Genomic DNA, 18,336 nt, shown 5'->3' with positions numbered 1-18,336 from the left:
ACTTTCTTGTGGCAATCTAAAGGTTAGGGTCCTCCTAAATCACAGGCTGCATCCAGAATGCACTGTTTTTCAGTTTTGCTGGAACAATCGTTCATGAATTTTCTTGCTTCCTGTCTGTTTTCAATAATACTTTGGCTTCCACATCCCCACATTTCACTGACTTCCCATAATTAACTTGTACAGTGGGTGATATGCATTCCCTGTAGATTTATTTTAATCTCCTGCCTGGGCGATGCTGTGTCTGTTTGAAAGCCTCATCCTGCCTGAAGGAGCAGAGCGCTGGGCGCCTCCAGCCCTGCAGACAGCCGTGTTGGAAGGAAGGTGAAGCAAGAAACAGGAAGGATGGGTTTTCCAGGGGGGGATTACAAGGGGAGAGCTTTTGGCAAGAGGACATGTAGGCAGATATACTATTTAGGTTTGTGGACTATTGCCCAAACATTTAAACAATGGTTACTCTTGCTTGTTCTAACATTAAGAGGAGATTCCTGGTCTCAGTGACTGCGTCCAGGCCTGGGGCCCCCAGCACAAGAAAGATGCAGAGCTCTTGGGATGGGTCCAGAGGAGGGCCACTAAGATGATCAGAGGGCTGGAGCACCTCTCCTGTGAAGAAAGGTTGAGGGAACTGGGCTTGTTTAGCTTGGAGAAGAGAAGGCTCCAGGGAGACCTCATTGTGGCCTTTCAGTACTTCAAGGGAGCATATAAACAGGAGGGGAATGACTGTTTACATGGGTTGATAGTGATAGGACAAGGGGAAATGGTTTTAAATTAAGACAAGGGGGATTTAGGCTAGATACTAGGAGGAAGTTTTTCACTCAGAGGGTGGTGACTTGCTGGCACAGGTTGCCCAAAGAGGTCGTGGCTGCCCCATCTCTGGAGGCATTCAAGGCCAGGCTGGACATGGCTCTGGGCAGCCTGGTCTAGTGGTTGGCGACCCTGCACTTGGCAGGGGGGTTGAAACTACATGATCATTATGGTCCTTTTCAACCCTGGCCATCCTATGATTCTATGATTCAATGATTCTGATTCTATGATTCTATGATTCTATGATAAATCATAAATAAATAATTCATTCCTTAAATGTATGCTGTTCTTGATATTTTTTTTCCTAGGTTCTCTACATACTATTCATCTTTTACGCTGTCATCCATGTTTTAACAAATATATTTAATTCCCTCCACCTTTTTGCAAGCCAGACAGAGCTCTGCTGATGAATGCCATCAGTTCCCCCCAAATCCCTCATTCAGCAGTCAGGGCACCAAGAATACCATGTTCCACATCAATCATTTCGCTAGTATGTTACACAAGCATGTAGCAGCAAGGTATTTATCCACCAAGTCTGCTTTCTTCCTGGATAGCTAAGCTGTTCCATCAGAAACACCAAGATGTTTTTACACAGCAACTAACCACCCAGCATACCAAGGAGCCATGGAGCCCTTGGTTCATTGTTGGGAGGTTACTTTTAATTACAAGGTCCTGATTAACACACTGGAACAAGGCAATAGCTTTGGGACATCAAACAGTTCCAAATCATTGTATTTAAAAATGCTGAGCCTTGTCATAAGCAAGGAGAACAACTCGCAAAGGAAAAAGCAAAGCACCTCAACTCAGGGTGAATTTAAAGTCCTGTTGTGGGACTTCACAGAAAGCCGGGAATTTATAGAAGTCAGTTTTCAGATATTAATTTTGCAGTGTCATAACCAGCCAAATTGTTCCCATTTGTTACCTCTAATCCACAAATTTATAGCATCAGACAGGAACTTAATTTTAAAAATAGTTTCTGTACAATATTTGTCTTTAACACTTTTGCGCTGATTTTATTTTGCTAACTGGAGCATTCTGCCTTATTATTATTATTATTATTATTATTATTATTATTATTATTATTATTATTATTATTACTATTATTCAGGTTTTAATTTGGTTTCTTTGATCTGTTAAATGGATGAAACATTTTATTCACTCTTTGCCCGGAGACAGTGACAACTCCCTCTTAGAAAAAAGCATTCTGGTTGCAGTTCAGTCTCTGCAGCAGTATTAATGCAGGGACAGATCCTGGCTTCATTTGAGCTCTTAACTTGAGTTCTTCCATATGCAAGTAGAACACAAAATTACCATAATTAGGTGTTAGTAGAAAATAGAAGAGAACAGGAATAAGGAAGTACTCTCTTCATCATGCCAATGCTAACAATAGTTAAAATGAATGCAGGATCTCTTGTAGAGTGAGAAGTTTCCTTCATTAAAAGGAAGGAAACATCTAACGAAGTATGTGAGTTCAGCTCAGCAGCTGTTGCAGTGCCTGTCCTGCCCTGAGTGGGCAGTTCGGCAAGCTGTTTAATGTTTGAACTTTGAACACTGCAACAGGCTTTTATTTTCTACTGCCACACGCGTATATAAAAGGCTTTTTAATTTTCTCATCATAGGAAATGTAGAAGAGATGAAAGGATGAAAGAGAACTTTACAATGCGTCAGCAGTGCTGGGAAGTTTGAGCTGGAGCCATAAATACAATAAAATAGAAAATGCTCGAAAAGTAAGCTATGAAAATATCTATTTAAAATATCTGCTTAATTTCATCAAAAGAAGAAATGAAAGGTGACAAAGAAAGCATGCATTACTTATTAAATCTAACAGTATGCAGCTGACAACTAGTAGTTAAATCAAGGTCACTTTCAATGAGCATGCAACGGCTGAGTCCAATGGGATGGTTTGGGTAAAGGAAAGAAATATATATGAGGCAGCTGGTTCTTGTACACCAAATTTAACTTGTACTGATGCACACAACAGTGGGAGAAATGACCTCCAAAGAGCAGCTATGACTTCCAGGATCATGCATATGGCGAGCCCTGTGTATAAGCAAAGCCAGGTCACAGTGTGCTTAAAATGCTTCTGAATTTGTTTGACACAATTAATCAAATGTTCTCTGGAAGCATAAAGCATTTGTATAGCACGAAGAAATATGACAAAGCATAGAAACACCAAATGCAACATTCTGCCTGTGAAAAATCCAGGCTGTGATCAAGGAGCCTCGCTCTGAGGGCAGGAGCAGCAGTGATCCCAAGGATTCCACCACAGCCCAGGACTGACGCCTGCAGCCTGGTCCTCAGATTTAAGTAAAGATATAGCATGGTGAGAAAGCCCACACACAACAGGAGTGCTGTCAGATCCCTAACCTCTGCATTCCATCCACCCTAACAGCCAGCAGACAGCTTGCAGGAAGCTGTAGGAGTTAGCAGGCACTGAGCTTGCTACTGACTGGGCCTTGGCTAAGTGGGCCTTTCCCTGAAGGTTGTGCATGCTAAGTAGCTCCCATCTCTTCATATGGACCTCAGACTCAATTTCTTTCACAAATTGTACTAGAAAAACTACACAGATATGTTAGAAAGCATAAAATAAGCAAGCAACACCAAATACATTTATCAAAGTGTATGAAACAACTGTATTTGTGATGAAACGTCAGTGATTAATGCCCCATCCCTGGAGACCAGGTTGGATGGGGCCCTGAGCAGCCTGACCGAGTGCCTTAGGAGGTTCTTGGAACTAGATGATCTTTGAGGCCCCTTCCATCCCAAGGCATTCTATGATTCTTTGGTTGATTCTATGTTTCTGTGATTCTGTGATTTACCAGTTTCTTCACAGACTGATAGGACATCAGTTTGCAAGAGGCTGTGCGTAAGGACAAGCCCACTGGTCATGTGAGGGCATTCCCACCGCTCCATTCCCCTGCTCCATTCCAAATGCAAATTTCTGAGCCCACTTATGAATGGGGTATACTCTCCAGTTCTCTGGTGACTTTTTTAATGCCGTGCAAAAAAAATGGTTTTCTGTTTAATGGCACTTTGACAATAATGTGTCCCTAAGGGAAGGAAAAAATGCTTCATTTAATCTACTTTTTATATAAGTAACTCTTTGCCTTCTGAATCTAAATTAATTGATGAGATAATGATTATTTCTCTGTAAATCATAGACAACATTAAAGACATTATATGTGCCTTGATGAAACCGGTTTGAAAACTGAAATATGGCTATACCTTCCAGGAGAGGATAACACCTCAGCTGTTCTCTGTGATATCACTTGTGATCTTGGCACAGTTTCCATTTTCAGCCTATCTATTTAGGTCTCAATTGTCATGCCTTTTCTCTTTCTGGGACTTCACTGTCTTCAATAACCTTTCATTTATGTTGCCAAACTTGGCCTTCACATACACCACTCTGCTAGAAAGTTCTCTCTTGCTGCCATCCTAACAGTGCAGCGTTGTCTGCACAGAAATCAGAACATACACTTGGGTCCCACTAGCAGCAAATCAATGGAAGTACCCACTATTGTCTTCAAGTCTCTGACCATTGCAGCCAAGGGCTAATGAAACTAAGGTCTTGGTAAAGTCCTACCTCCACTTATGGTCATTCTACTTGGATGCTTAATATTCTCATTTATCTTTCTCATAAAACATATTCAAAATTTATTCTAATTAAAAAATCCATGTTTGCTATGGATCCTGTGGTGAACAATATTGAGAAACTTTACTGGTTCAAAAATCAAGAGTCCCGAATGGAGACCTTAGACAAAAGTTCATTTCTGAAGATTTTTGTTGTTTTTCCACTGCAATAGGTATAGTGTTTTTCCCTTTTAAGTTCCCCACCAGGAAGACAAGGCAGGCAAAGAGATGTGGAAAGTGAATGATGTCATGTCTCAGACATTTAATTCTTTCTCACAATGTAGGTGTTTTCCTTGTTAATTTGGCACTACTTGCCTTCAGTATACGTAATATAGATTAAGATTTTGTTTGTTCAACAGACTGGTTGTTGAAATTTGCATTCCATTACTACTTGCAGCTGGCTTAAAATTCTGTAACAGGTAAGTCTTTTGGTAAACCACATTATGTGTTACTATTGAACACTATTGTGTTTGACTGCCCAGGGAGGCAGTTGAGTCACCATCCCTGGAGGTGTTCAAGAAACATTTAGAAGTTGTACTAAGGGACATGTTTGAGTGAGGAAATAGTGGTGGTATGTTGATGGTTGGACTGGATGATCTTGGAGGTCTTTTCCAACCTTGGTGATTCTATGATTCTGTGAATAGGGAGTTCAGTCCTGCACACCATTTTCTTGCTCATGAAGGTAATCCCATTAGTACCAGCAGAACAACTCCTCCAGGTCCGCGTGGCTCCATGCAGTGTTAATACTTTGAGAACAGCAAAACCTAATTCTCAAAGGACCAAAAAATACAAAGAACCATCTCTCCCCCAGAACACAGTATTAACCAAAATGAGGCATTTCTTGTGCATTAGCAAGGATGATTAATGAATACAGGCTAATACTGTGTGATTGAAGACAAGAACATGCAATGCTTAATTTAAAAAGTGGGGGAGGGTTGCCTGGGTTATTAGCTGACTCTTCAGTCTGACTGTGAGCTGGGTGGGATTTTACACACAGATCTGAAGGCAAACATGGCTGGCAGAAAGCTGGGAAACTGCCTCAGGTGAAGAGGAGCCACATATAGAGAAATAGACGACTGGGGACAGGAACTATGCAAAGTTAAAAAAAAAAAAGAAGAAGAAAATGAAAGGAAAGGAAAAAAGGAAAAGGAAAAGGAAAAGGAAAAGGAAAAGGAAAAGGAAAAGGAAAAGGAAAAGGAAAAGGAAAAGGAAAAGGAAAAGGAAAAGNAGGAAAAGGAAAAGGAAAAGGAAAAGGAAAAGGAAAAGGAAAAGGAAAAGGAAAAGGAAAAGGAAAAGGAAAAGGAAAAGGAAAAGGAAAAAAAAAGATGTGCAATTTTAGGGGTAAAGCAGAGACTCTAAAGAATAAGTTTGATCTCTTCTTCTCTAAAGTAATGGGAAAAGGCTACAAGTACACCCCAAAAGCCAAAACAGCTCCTGCTGTTCCAGTACTACCTTGCCCAGCACAAGCATTGTTAACACACTGAGATCCATAGTCACACCTCTCCTCACAAACATGTGGCTTAACACAAAGCAACTATTAAAGCTCTGCCTTGGGGGAATTCAGATAAGGAAGGCTTACAACCCATGCACCATGATACACTTCACATTCTCGTTACATACCTAGCACACCTACCATCATTAAAATCATGTATGTGCGTGTGTATGTTCACCTGTGTGTATATAATTGTTTACCAAAGCATTCTTAGGTTATTACAACAAAGTCCTGACCGTCCATGGGACGAGCCAGGTTCAGTCGTTGGCTCCAAGCTTGTCTCAGTGTTTTGCAATTCATGTTGTTTTAGTCAGTAGTGCCAGCTACTGAAGGTCTGCACAGAGGGATGAATATGTCACATTAGAAATAAAATATCTAAGTCAGCAGATTAGAACTTATGCAATTTTTCTTTTTGCTTCACTTTACTAATTGATCAGTTCTATCAGCTGTGTTGCTTAAATCTAAATCAGACCAAGAGGACTTTAAATTACATTTTAATGGTTCAGGCTGTGAAACTTGGGCTACTGGCTTCATAGAGTGGAGCACAGAGCATATGAAGATAGCTGCTAATGTGCTGCATTGCTGCAGAAACACCCACAACTGTAAACAGCCATGCTGAATTCCTGCTTAGGTGGGAAGCTTGTTAGAATCCTCTAATTAAAAGCATCTACAGCCTTATTCAAGTTCATCTCTCAGACCTCAGCTGGGAAACATATTGATGCAATGGGCTTCTGTGTCACAGCAAGCAGGAAAAGCTGTAGGGTGTCTGTCCCCTGGAGACTTCATCTGCCCACAAACTGACTCAGTGCTGTCTGACTCTTATACGTGCTTTGAATAGACTACAATAGCACCATTTCATGAGATATAAAACTTCTTAATCACCTGGCTGATGATCTGCAATTGCATCACTACTAGTTTCTTCCAGAAAAAAAAAAAAAAAAAGTATAAATTCTATGATTTGGAATATTCAGTTGAACAGGGAACAGTTAAAAATAATCCTCAGTTGCTTACAATAAAATTTTAAAAAGATTCACAAAACGTAAATATTTCTGATGTAATGTTTCTAATAGGCATAAATCATTGCCCTTTATTCCCTTCCATTTAAGTATTCTTTCTGAAAAATTCATCCAACTCACCAACTTTTTATCTGAATAACAGACTCTGTTTATCAGAACTGCTTCGTAAACTCTTGGAAGTGAGTTCTGCTTATGTCCTTCTAAGGCTATGAAAATGGAGTATGCAGAGAGTAGTATCAAGGACTGTCAAATTGTATTGCTCCCTGTGTTTATGAGTCGGAATCTAAAGGGCAGTCATATTTAGATGATAAAAAAAAAAGAACAAGAAACGAGGAGTGCTAACATACAGTAGATTGGTGTTCTTTTCAAACCTTGTAGGAGAACATTTTACTGTGCTTAGGAGAGGAGAAACAAAAATGTAGAAGTACATATGAAATGCTCCAACAAGATTTCTGGCCTCTCTGAGAACAAATGACTCTCAGTGCTACCAGTAGGAATGTCACTGCAAATTGGAAGAATGGTGACAAGCACCAATTAGCCACTCACTGCTTTGACATGTTTGGTTGCTCCTCATTCATTTGAGATTTGCTTACTGATTGTACTAATCCAGTGAAAGGCAAAAGATTTTGGAAGAGATTTACAAAGGTTACAGGGAAATCCTGGTATCCAACTTTCTCTAGGAAGCTGGGCATTGAACTGATGAGCTGTATCTTTGGAAATTATGCCAGCCAAAATAGTAGTCTGATTGGAACAGAAGGAATTTAACCATTTGCCAAAAACTTTGAGACTACAGCCCACCTGAGGCTGCAACACCAACGAGACCCTCAGACACATTGCTGCCATGAACATGCACATCTTGCACAGAGAATGTGATGCATGATGGATACACAGCAAGTCCCAAGTTTTCGGGAGGTATAGCCCACCCTACCCATGAGACAAAATCCCTATCCATGGGCAGAATCTCATGGCTCTTCTACATCTTCCTGGGATTGCTGTGGTTTTATGGCTCTTCTCTTTCCAATTAGATCTAGATGTATCCACCACTGCTTTGGGTTCTAATACCGGCCTACAAGTCAGCATCCAAAAATGCCACCTTTTGTTACATGTGCTGCACAGGTGCATTCCTTCTTTTGTGAGATGACAGCATGACACTTAGTAATGGCATGGCAGTCAATGAATTAGGATTAAGTTGTGCCTGCAGCTGAAAGGCAGTACCTTCATCTCTACATCTTTTTTAAGGTTGGTCCTTAGAAGACCACTGGCAAATTCTGATCATGTCTGCACATGAGCTACTCTCACTGATCTTTCAGTTCTCTCTGATAACATCAGATACCCTCACCTCAGGTTTGTCCAGCTATCTTAGGTTTGACATTAGAAGAGTCTGGTGTGTATCAGAAGAGCAGTGTGTAGTAACTTCAGTCTCTGTGGGAGGAAGGCAAGGACTCTGACTGTGGCATTCTGAGAAATGAGGACCATGATGGCCCCTCTTCACAAAGAGGAGCAAATAAAAGGTAGATTAAGCCCCTGTGGGTCATGTTGAGGACTTTTATCAATAACGCTTTCTTTCTTTGGATCAGAGAGAGAATTCTGGCTCTTGAGTTTAGTTTGGGGTCTACACATGGGATTTTACAGAACTGAAACTTGAGTTGTTTCAAAATCATTCCTGAATGCAGGAAGATTCCTGGAGTCTGAGGACTGAGGGATTCCTTTGTGTACTCAGTTCACTTTTGCTTCACCCCTAGTTCACAAACAGTCACATCCACGCTCCAAGTAGGTGGTCTCAATGTAGTCACTGCAAATATGGGTGGAACAGCAACATGGTTTCTCTAATCCCACAAATAAATAGGTAAACAAACAAACAAACAAATAAAAGAGATCAAAGTAATCTTTCCTACAGTTTTTTTTTTAACCATGTTTTTTAACCACAGACCCAGAGTCTACATCCATGAATGATATCAGTGGCAGTAATTGCTTATCATGACTTTCATGTGATTTGTCTGCTTCTAGGACATGACAGGATCCATCCAGTACAAACCAGGGACACAAATAGTATTCTCTAAGCCAGACAGGGCTGGACCAGTCTCTTTGGAAATGATGTGTGTGAGTACAGTGTTGCTGTAAAGAGACGTTTGGAGTTGAAAGCACATGGGGCTCAGGTGCCCTTTTCACCACCATGCAGTAGGACAGACAGTTTGCTGCACTTGGTATAGAAGAGCTTTTGACTGAAGTATAGTCCATACAGTGATGCAGTGCTCTGCAGCATGTCACTGTGGCACTCCACTGTGATGTGGGACATACTTATCACAGAAGGGGAAGAACCTAATCATGAAGGCATGCATCCAAACACTGCTCAGCACTTTCCCATCCCAAAGGGAATATAGCAGTGAAGATACTAACTAGCAGTGAGGTTTGTTTTAGGATAACTTAATACTGATTTGAGGCAGAATGAAAGAACCTGATCCTGGAGCTCTTATCTAGGAGATTAAAAATTAAATTTTTCATGATAAGGGGAGTGAAGCACTGTAACAGGTTGTCCAGAGAGGCTGTGGATACTCCATCCATGGATGCATTCAAGGCCAGGCTGGATGGGCCTTTGGGCAACCTGACCTAGTGAAAGGCGGGGGCAGGGGGTTGGAACTGGATGGGCTTAAAGTGCCTTGCACGCCAGACCATTTTGTGATTAGTCACAGTGAAGTAGACTGAGAGACCACTGAAATGAATGGAAATCCAATAGGTATTGAATGAGATCATTTGCGAGTAATAAACAGGCTGCAGAATAGTCTGCGAGCAGTGCATTGTCCCTTGCTTATGCACAGAAGTTAGCCAGGATAATCGTATTGTGGATATAGTTGTGGTGACAGAACATGCTAAGTACTTATAGGACTGCAGGTTTCTGTGTGGTGAATTACAGGACTGAAGGCCGACACTAAGCCAAGGTGGCTGGAGGGACCAACGGTGGGATCAGGCAGGAGAGCAGGACTAGGCCCAGCCAACGTAGATGTAAGCGATGGGGAAGGACTCCACCAGCGGGGTCTGGGAGGGCAGGGTGGTGGGAGGGAGAGCTGCCGGGTGGACAAAGGGTCCTACAGGGCTGGAGAGGTGAGAGCCAACAAACACGAGGCTGCCATGCCTTCCTGAGGGGTTATTATGTCCTCTGCGCTGTGGAAAATCTGAAGGAAATACAACGATTAAAAAAAGCTACATGGGAAAACAGGTAGAAAGAAGAAAACTGCACCGGAATAGTAAGTTTCATACAGCTTTTCATGATTTTTGTGGATTGAGTGAGCAAAACCAAAGCATCCCCAGACACTTCAACCTCACTTGAGTCACTTGGCAGCACTGCGAAAGTTACATTTTCACAGACATAAACCACATAGAAACAATTTCTCCAATGTATGAAGCGTAAACAAGCCTCGCTTTTGCATAGGTAAGTATTTGTTCTGATTTCCTCTCCTAAAGCAAATATTTTGATGTGTGGAACCACTGATACAAAACACGTCTGAGACCTCCCAGGAATGACTGCTTTTCCCAGGACTTCTCCTGCAGTGTCCAGAGCCAGAGTCCCTGCCACACATTTTCTTTTGCGGAGTCTTTCCATTTTATGACTCTTGGAGCAACTGGTCATGTTTATTGATCTTTCCACACAGCTGCTCTTTTCCTACAGGAGCTGTGAGCCGGATTTTCTGCGGCCTGATGCACGACGCCCCGTGTGTCTCTGCAAGAGTGGGTTTGCTGATGCCAGCAACAGGAGCCGAGAAGGCAGCGGCTTTTTCACACTGAGAGTTTGTGGGTGTAAATGAAGCAGAAAATGCTACACACTGGCTTCACTTCCCCTGTAAAAAAAATGTGCTTGTGTGATGGATTCCAAAATCCCGTGGGTAAGCTGGAGTCCAAAGCAGACAAGCTGCAGTGCACAAGGACGTGGTAGCAGGAATGCAGGAGAGCTGTGTTGGGAGGCACAGCCAGCAAATGGGCTGTGGAGCCTCTGTGTGGGGCAGTGTCTGCACAGGGCAGCTGCCAGCCCAGGGGTATCCCCAGAACCTCTGCTTGTGTCCCTGGCAGCACCCACCTCCCCTCAGTGGCTTCCATCATTCCTCACCCATTTTAACTGATTGAGCAGATCAGATAAAAACAGGAACTTCTTCATAGAATTGTAGGGTCACAGAATCATTTGAGTTGGAAGGGACCACTAAAGATCACCTGATCCAACCCCCTGCAATGAACAGGGACACCTACAGCTCAGTCAGGTTGCTCAGAGCCCCGTCCAGCCTGACCTTGAGTGTTTCCAGGGACGGGGCATCCACCAGCTCTCTGGGAAACCTGTGCCAATTGTAAAAGACTTCTTCCTTATATCCAGTTTAAATCTCCCTTCTTTTAGTTTGAAACCATTTCCCCTTGTCCTCTCACAGCAGACTCTTCTAATGAATCTGTCTCCTTCTTTCTTATAGCCTGCCCTTAGATACCAAAAGGCCACTCTCGGGTCTCCCCACGCAACAACAAAAGCCTCAAGCACACATGACCTTGAAAAAACCCCAGTCTCTCGGGACAGCATCACCTGAAGATGGTTATGTTTCACAATTTCCAGAGGCTGCAAAGGATGGTGGAGCTGAGCACCCTGCTCTGGGGTCGTGACAGCAGCAGTCCCCACATGCAGAAGCACTCAGAAATGGACAGATGTAGCAGAGAGAGTTTGTAACTTGAGGAAGGAAAGGAGAAAAAGTAGCAGAAAAGGAAACTTTCAAGAAAATAGCCATCTTACCTCCCTGCAGACTAGTCTGAAGTGCAGCACGGGCAAATCTTTCCCCCCAAAACAGCTGAGGATCCCAGACAGAGCACACGGCACAGAGGACAGCAGAAGTGCTGCGACTTCCCCCAAACTCCCAGCCCCTCTGTGCTGCCCAGGAGCCGCAGCCCCCAGGCTGGGTGGGAGGAACAGCTGGGCGAGTGTCAGCACCGCACGCCCCATAAATTCTCCCACAGCCTTCTGGAGACATGCGTCCCTGAGCAAAACACTCAAATCCTGCAGGCTGTTGACATAGTAACCACACTGAAGTTTTTTGCCCCCCTTAGAAGCCAGTTGTGTAAAACAATTCACAATAGGAAAGATTTATCCAGCCTGCAGCGTGCTGGGTTTTGTGGTTTTATTTACGTAAGGAATAAAATAAAGAGTGCGAACGTCTATACACCAGAAACTTCACACCCTACCCAAGGGCTTGTTTCATAGTGGCAGTTAATATTAAGGACTTCCACTAGTCTTTGAAGTATATTATTACCCAAAGGAAGGAAAAAGCCCATTTCTAATGCACAATTGAAGTAAAAATTTAGGAGCTTATAAGAAAGTTTTAAAATATTTTGGATTTTCCTCTGATTTATTTACATACATAGAATCATAGAATCATTAAGGCCAGAAAAGACTGCTAAGATGATCCAGTCGAACCGTCAGCCCATCCCCGCCATGCCCACTAACCACATCCCTCAGTGCCACATCTCCATGTTTCTCGAACACCTCCAGGGACAGTGACTGCAGCACCTCCCTGGGCAGCCTCTGCCAGTGCCTCACCACTCTTTCTGAGAAATTCAGATTCCTCCAAAGATGTTTGAACCATCTTAAAAGTCCCCAATAAAGTTCACAAAACACAACAGCTACTGGGGGACATAACAGCCAGGCTGCCCTGCAGGGCTTTTTCCAGACCTGGCAGCAAACAGATGTGGACGTGGGGAGGTTAAAGTCACACTGAGTGGACCTTGATACCTGGAGCTGAGTTGAGTTTTACCTGCAGCACTGCAGTGCTCACTCAGCATTGCCTTCTGAAAACTGCTGTATTTGCTGACCTCTTTAAGAGCTGAATTCTAGGTTGTTTACTAAGGAAAACTTGCCTTTGAACAAGACTAAATCTGTGCGTAAGCTTGGAAACAGCAGAACATAGAGTGAAAGACTGAGTATTTCAGACTATGCACCCTACTACCCCTTTTCCTCCAACCCTGCCATTCATTACAAGTGGCCACAACCTTTCCCCACAACACCCAAGTGATTTTCATCTAACTCGCACCACACAACTCCCAGCCCCTGTAAGTCGTCATCCACTTCTTTTTCCTTGCCCCCAGTAGTGGGAGGAGAGCTGAGAATCATCAGTCATTTCCCAAGCTGTCATTCGAATGGGAAAGTTCTTCAGAAGAGAGAAGAGAGGCAGTGGGTGCCCCTCATCCTTCCCCAGTGTCCCTTCTGCTCTCTTCGCATGTTTGTGCCACATCTGTGCTGGGGCCTCCAGGGTAGCTCCTGCAGCAGACCCACTCCAAAATCAACCCACCAAAACGCCGTAATTTTCCATTTCACCAGCCCCACTCAGCTGCTCTTGCTGCGATTGTGCAATTTCTTCCTGCAGACCATGGGCATGCGGGTGGGTGGGCAGAACAGCAGTCCCCAGCTACAATTGATTACACCAAATACTGAACACCCTTCTGAGCCTTCCTGTGCCTGTGATGTCTCAAGACAATACTATTCCCTTATCCCACAGACTGAAATGCTGTTGTATCTCCATGCAGGTACATGAGGAATGCCGTACAGCTGAGCTTTTGCAGTAGGTAACCAAGTGCAATGCCTGCAATTCTCTGCATGTGGTGTGTAAAATCAGCCTTCACAAACTCAGAAACTCAGCTTTGAAAAACATATTACCAACTAGCAAAAATATGTCAGAAGTAAACCAGATTTCCTTCTGCACAATGTGCACATCAAACAGACAAATGCTCTGCTGTCAGCAGCAATACAAGTACTGAAGTCTCTCCGCTTTTGTAAATTGAATGCAATTTTCATGAAATAAGCTACTAACTGAAACAACAACAACAATAGTATACATCCTGTAACTTATTTTTAGCAGAACTCTAGCTATACCTCCCCTGGTAGATATGGACAACATTGTTTGTACTAAGACTGGTTAACATTTTACTTCTGAATCCATTCTTGACCAGATTGTGATGATACCATGCTTGGACTGCCTACTCATAAATTATATCATAATCAGACTGTTTTATGATACATAGATAACTTGGAATTGTAGCAGTTAGGGAACATCATACCCAGAATTTCACGAGATAAAATAAACTTGCAAAATCACACTGGGACTGCTACGGAAAGCAAACCCCTGCACTGCAGAGATGGCAGGGAAGTCCTGCGTCCTTTCATGGTGATGTTTGGGAAAGCAAGGGAGTAAATGAACCCAAGAAGGGGGCATGGCCCATGAGCTGCCTGCACAAAGCATTAGCAGCTGCTTAGTGCTGTGTTTGCAAATGCTCTGTTTCCTGTAGAAACACTTAATCCTTCCTAAATTCTGGTTGGCATTTACGGTGAAGTGCAGGCTGTAAAAGACTATTCTTGATTACCTGCTCATCTGTACGGTCCATTTTGCATGACAGTGGATTTTCATCGAGATTTTTAAGGCTTAATTATTCAGGCCAGGTATTGGACACCGGTTTATGAGGGCAGCTCCGAAAGTGAGGCCTCCTTTGTTATGATGTTGGCCCACAACATGGGCCGTAGAGGCTGAATCTTCCCACCAAAATTCCATTACATTTTGTTGTCATGTGACAGATGGCAGCAGAGGGGCAGTCTGACAGAATGACATCTGACATGGAAGTGCATATGGAGAAAAGGTGTGTCACTGAATGCCTCCATGCGGAAAAATTGCACCCATTGACATTCATCAACACTTGGTGAACATTTGTGGAGACCAAACAGCGGATGTGAGCACAGTGAGACAGTGGGTGGTACATTTCAGCAGTGGCAACAGCAATGTGAAATACAGCCATCATCTTGTTCATTGCTGGTTAAAATGCATAGCTAATGATGGTGACTATGTTGAAAAATAGCACTTTGCAGCTGAGAATTTGCTCTATCAAACAGTGTTGTGCTTTTTGTATCTATTGTAGTTTCCATCAAAATAAATAAGAGTCATTACTTTAGGAGTGACCTATGTACATGGTTATGTGCAGTGGCCTCTTTGATGGGATGTCACACAGCGGGGTGGGGAGGTCTGCTTGCTGTCCTAGCAATAAAGGAGGAGACAAAGCAGAGACAACACAGGAAACTTGAGATCCTTTAAAGTCAAGTCATGAGCACTATATAAGTACACTTAACTACCCTATAGAGTGCAAGGCTGCATTACATCTGGCAGTGGGGGTCTTGAAAACCATTTCATAAGTGGCAAAAAGGAGCAGTCAATTTTCAGAGTTCTCCTTTCCGTTTTAGGGCTGACCTGAAAGTGAATTGGGTTTTACCAAATGATTTCCAAAGGATTCTTATCAGTGCAGCAGGATGCAGTCCTAGAAGTCTTCTCTATGACCACAAATACTTAAAGGATGAAATCCAGAATAAAATCACGCAACAAAGAAAACAATAAGGTTTGTGTCCCACTCCTACAAAAGCTGAAGATAAAATCTATTTCATTTTAATGGGATAACCCTTACAAAAAACAAAGCAACAAGCCAAACTCATTTTGTAGCTGCTTCACTAGTTCAGGCAATCCAGACTTTGTATCATAGAATGGTTTGGGTTGAAAGAATCCTTAAAGACCACCCCACCTCCAGGGATGGGGCATCCACAGCTTCTCTGGGCAGTCTGTGCCAGGGCCTCACCACTCCCTCAGTGAAATTTCCCCCGACATCTAATATAAACCTTCCCTTTTTTAGTTTAAAGCCATTCCCCCTTGTCCTAGTGCTATCAGACCATGTAAAAAGTTGATTTCCCTTCTGCATAGAAGCTCCCTTTAAGAAGAGGAAGGCCACAATGAGGTCTCCCTGGAACCTTCTCTTCTCCAGAATGAACTCAAGGTCCCTCAACCTGTTTTCATAGGAGAGGCGCTCCAGCCCTCTGATCATCTTTGTGGTCCTCCTCTATACCCACTCCAACAGCTCCTTGTCTTTCTTGAGCTGGGGACCACAGGCCTGGACGCAGCTCTCCTGATGGGGCCTCATGGGGGCAGCACAGAGAGGGATAATCCCCTCCCTCTCCCTGCTGACCCCCCCCCTTTTGATGCAGCCCAGGATACTTTTGGCCTTCTGGGCTACAAGTGTGCACTGCTGGCTCATGTGAAGTTTTTCATCCACCAGGAATTCCAAGGCCTCTTTTGCAGAGCTGTTCTCAATGTGTTCTTCTTCCAGTCTGCACTCATATCTGGGATTGCCCTGACCCCACCGCAACATTTTGCAAATGGCCTTGTTGATCTCATTAGGTTCACATGGACCCACTTCTCAAGCCTGTCCAGGTCCCTTTGGATGGCATCCCTTCTTTCTATTGTATCAGCTGCACCACTCAGCTTACTGTCATCAGCAAACTTGCTGAGGGTGCACTCGATCCCACTGTCTAGGTTGAGCTGTTGACCAGAACACTTTGGTTGTGACCATCCATCCAATTCTTTATCCACTGAATAGTCCAGCCTTCAAATGCATCTCTCTCTAATTTAGAGCGTAAGCATGTTGTTTGAGCCCATGTCAAAAACCTTGAATGTATGTGTGCCCTTGTTGAGTATGGCACTGGGAAAGTGCCTTGTAACCACCTTACTGAGCTTTATTGAGTGCGGACCCTAAGTACCACCAGGATGGATGTATCAGCTGCAGCAAATAGATACGTGATGCTTGAAGAGCCAGGTGCTCTGCTCCATGTTCATGCTGGAGCACAAGAGCAACCTCCTTGCTGCCTACAGCTCTTCTGCATGGAGGCTGTGCTGTGCTGATAGCAGCTGCGCCTTCCAATCGCATTGTGCTGGAGCCGGAGCTTGTCTGACTGCACCATAGCCTGTTTTATCTTACTTAGTGAGCAGAAAAATCTTCATTTTCTTCCTGCTGGATTGTTTTTTTCTATTTTAGCTCCTTGAACTGTCTACCACCAAGCCAAGCCAAGCGCTAGCAGTGCCCCAAAGGAAGCTGCAGGAGAACAGCTCTTGGGACAGGGAGAGGAAAATCTTCTCCTTCACATAGACAGGAACAACTCCCATGAAAGTGTTAATTTGTTTAAAACTACTGTCCAGCTCCGTAGTACTTCAGGGCCCTGGGAGTTTTGAGCCACCAATGAGTCAGTTCAGATGATGCCATATTTGTATCCAGACAGCCAAAAGACTCTGGTAGGAAAAAAAAATGGGAAAAAGCCAGCAGCAGATGAAATTCTCTTTCCATCAGCATTGTTAACTTTCATTTCAATTGCTGCTTTCTGTTTTACCAAGTCACGCTACGGGTCTTGCCTACTCTGCTGGTAAGCACACAGCAGCTCCCACCCAGCCTTGGTATGCTGACATCACCTCCTCCTCCGGGCACCCCTCACCCAATGAGGAAATGCACCTGAGCAGAGGAGGAAGGAAACTCAGGGAGCATCAAATATCAGTCTCAAGTGCCAGCATACCATAGCAGGCTGGTGCAGTCACCACTGGCTTTCTGTCAGAAAGATTTTGGGAACGACACTTCTTTTTGTCTTGTATCCTGTAGCACATACTTTAGGGCTGACGTTCTGCCTCCTACCTCGTTGGCTGTTGCACTGCACAGGTGGCACATGCTGAATGCTTGTGGGAGTAATTTCGTTTGAATTTCTAACTCTCCTGTTCACAGGGAGGTACTTTGTCTTCTAAAAATGAGAACCCATTCAAAGGTCATGCAGCACTGGTGTTCAAGGCTCTTGCTCAGCTGGCCCAGCAAGTTGAAAGACCAGTTTGAGTTCTGCCATGCCTAGCAGTTTTGTATTTCCTCCTCTGGCCATGAGTTTTCCCTCTGGAGGAAAAGCACTCAGAGAGAGGCAGAACATGCAAGATGGATACTTTCTCAAGCACAGCCTCCTCGTGGCACAGCGTTACTCGATCAGTCACAGCCATAGCATCGTCATTTAAACGTGATATTTCTGCATATAATCCAAGCCGTGACACCAAGTCCACCAGCAGCCTCTGCAAAGAACTGTGCCCTGTTGTGCCTTAATTCAGCAGCTGCTCAGCACCACATGGCTGTTTGCTTACTCCCCCCAAGTGGGATGAGGGAGAGAAGTGGAAACAAAATAGAACTCAGTAATCAGAGCTGTACCAGAGCTGGCAACAAGAGGAGCAGCATGGATAGGAGCAGAAGGACAGTGGGAGGAGGAGGGATGCAGCCCAATAGCAGGCCAGGATGAAGGGAAGGGCACATGGGGTGTACAAGGTACAAGGAAGAAGGTAAACCATGCTGGGTCTGTGCAGGGTGCTATAGCCTGAGAAACTCTCAGTGAGCAGCTGTCTTCCCATCCTGGTTATAGAAAGGTTCGTGACAAGATGGAAACAAAGAGTTGATCACTGCTTGTTCTTGTGTTTCAGACAGTTTTGGTATGAGTCCATGGGTCCTCAGCCATGTATGTATGTAGTCACACTGCACTGACTTTAAAGTCAGCCACAG

General features: G+C 43.8%; 1 protein-coding gene across 1 annotated transcript in view; it reads right to left on the bottom strand.

The window, feature by feature from the left end:
* The window catches only part of SPATA13 (spermatogenesis associated 13), a 75,715-nt gene extending 63,795 nt beyond the window's left edge, over positions 1-11,920 (bottom strand). The window contains exon 1 of the mRNA XM_021379257.1: positions 11,699-11,920. Coding sequence (XP_021234932.1) covers positions 11,699-11,905 — 207 coding nt within the window. The 5' untranslated portion in view covers positions 11,906-11,920. The remainder of the gene's footprint in view (positions 1-11,698) is intronic.

Source organism: Numida meleagris, chromosome 1, assembly GCF_002078875.1.
Source record: "Numida meleagris isolate 19003 breed g44 Domestic line chromosome 1, NumMel1.0, whole genome shotgun sequence".
NCBI lineage: Eukaryota > Metazoa > Chordata > Aves > Galliformes > Numididae > Numida > Numida meleagris.
Note: the sequence above shows the minus strand (reverse complement) of the source record. Positions and strands in the feature narration are given on the sequence as shown.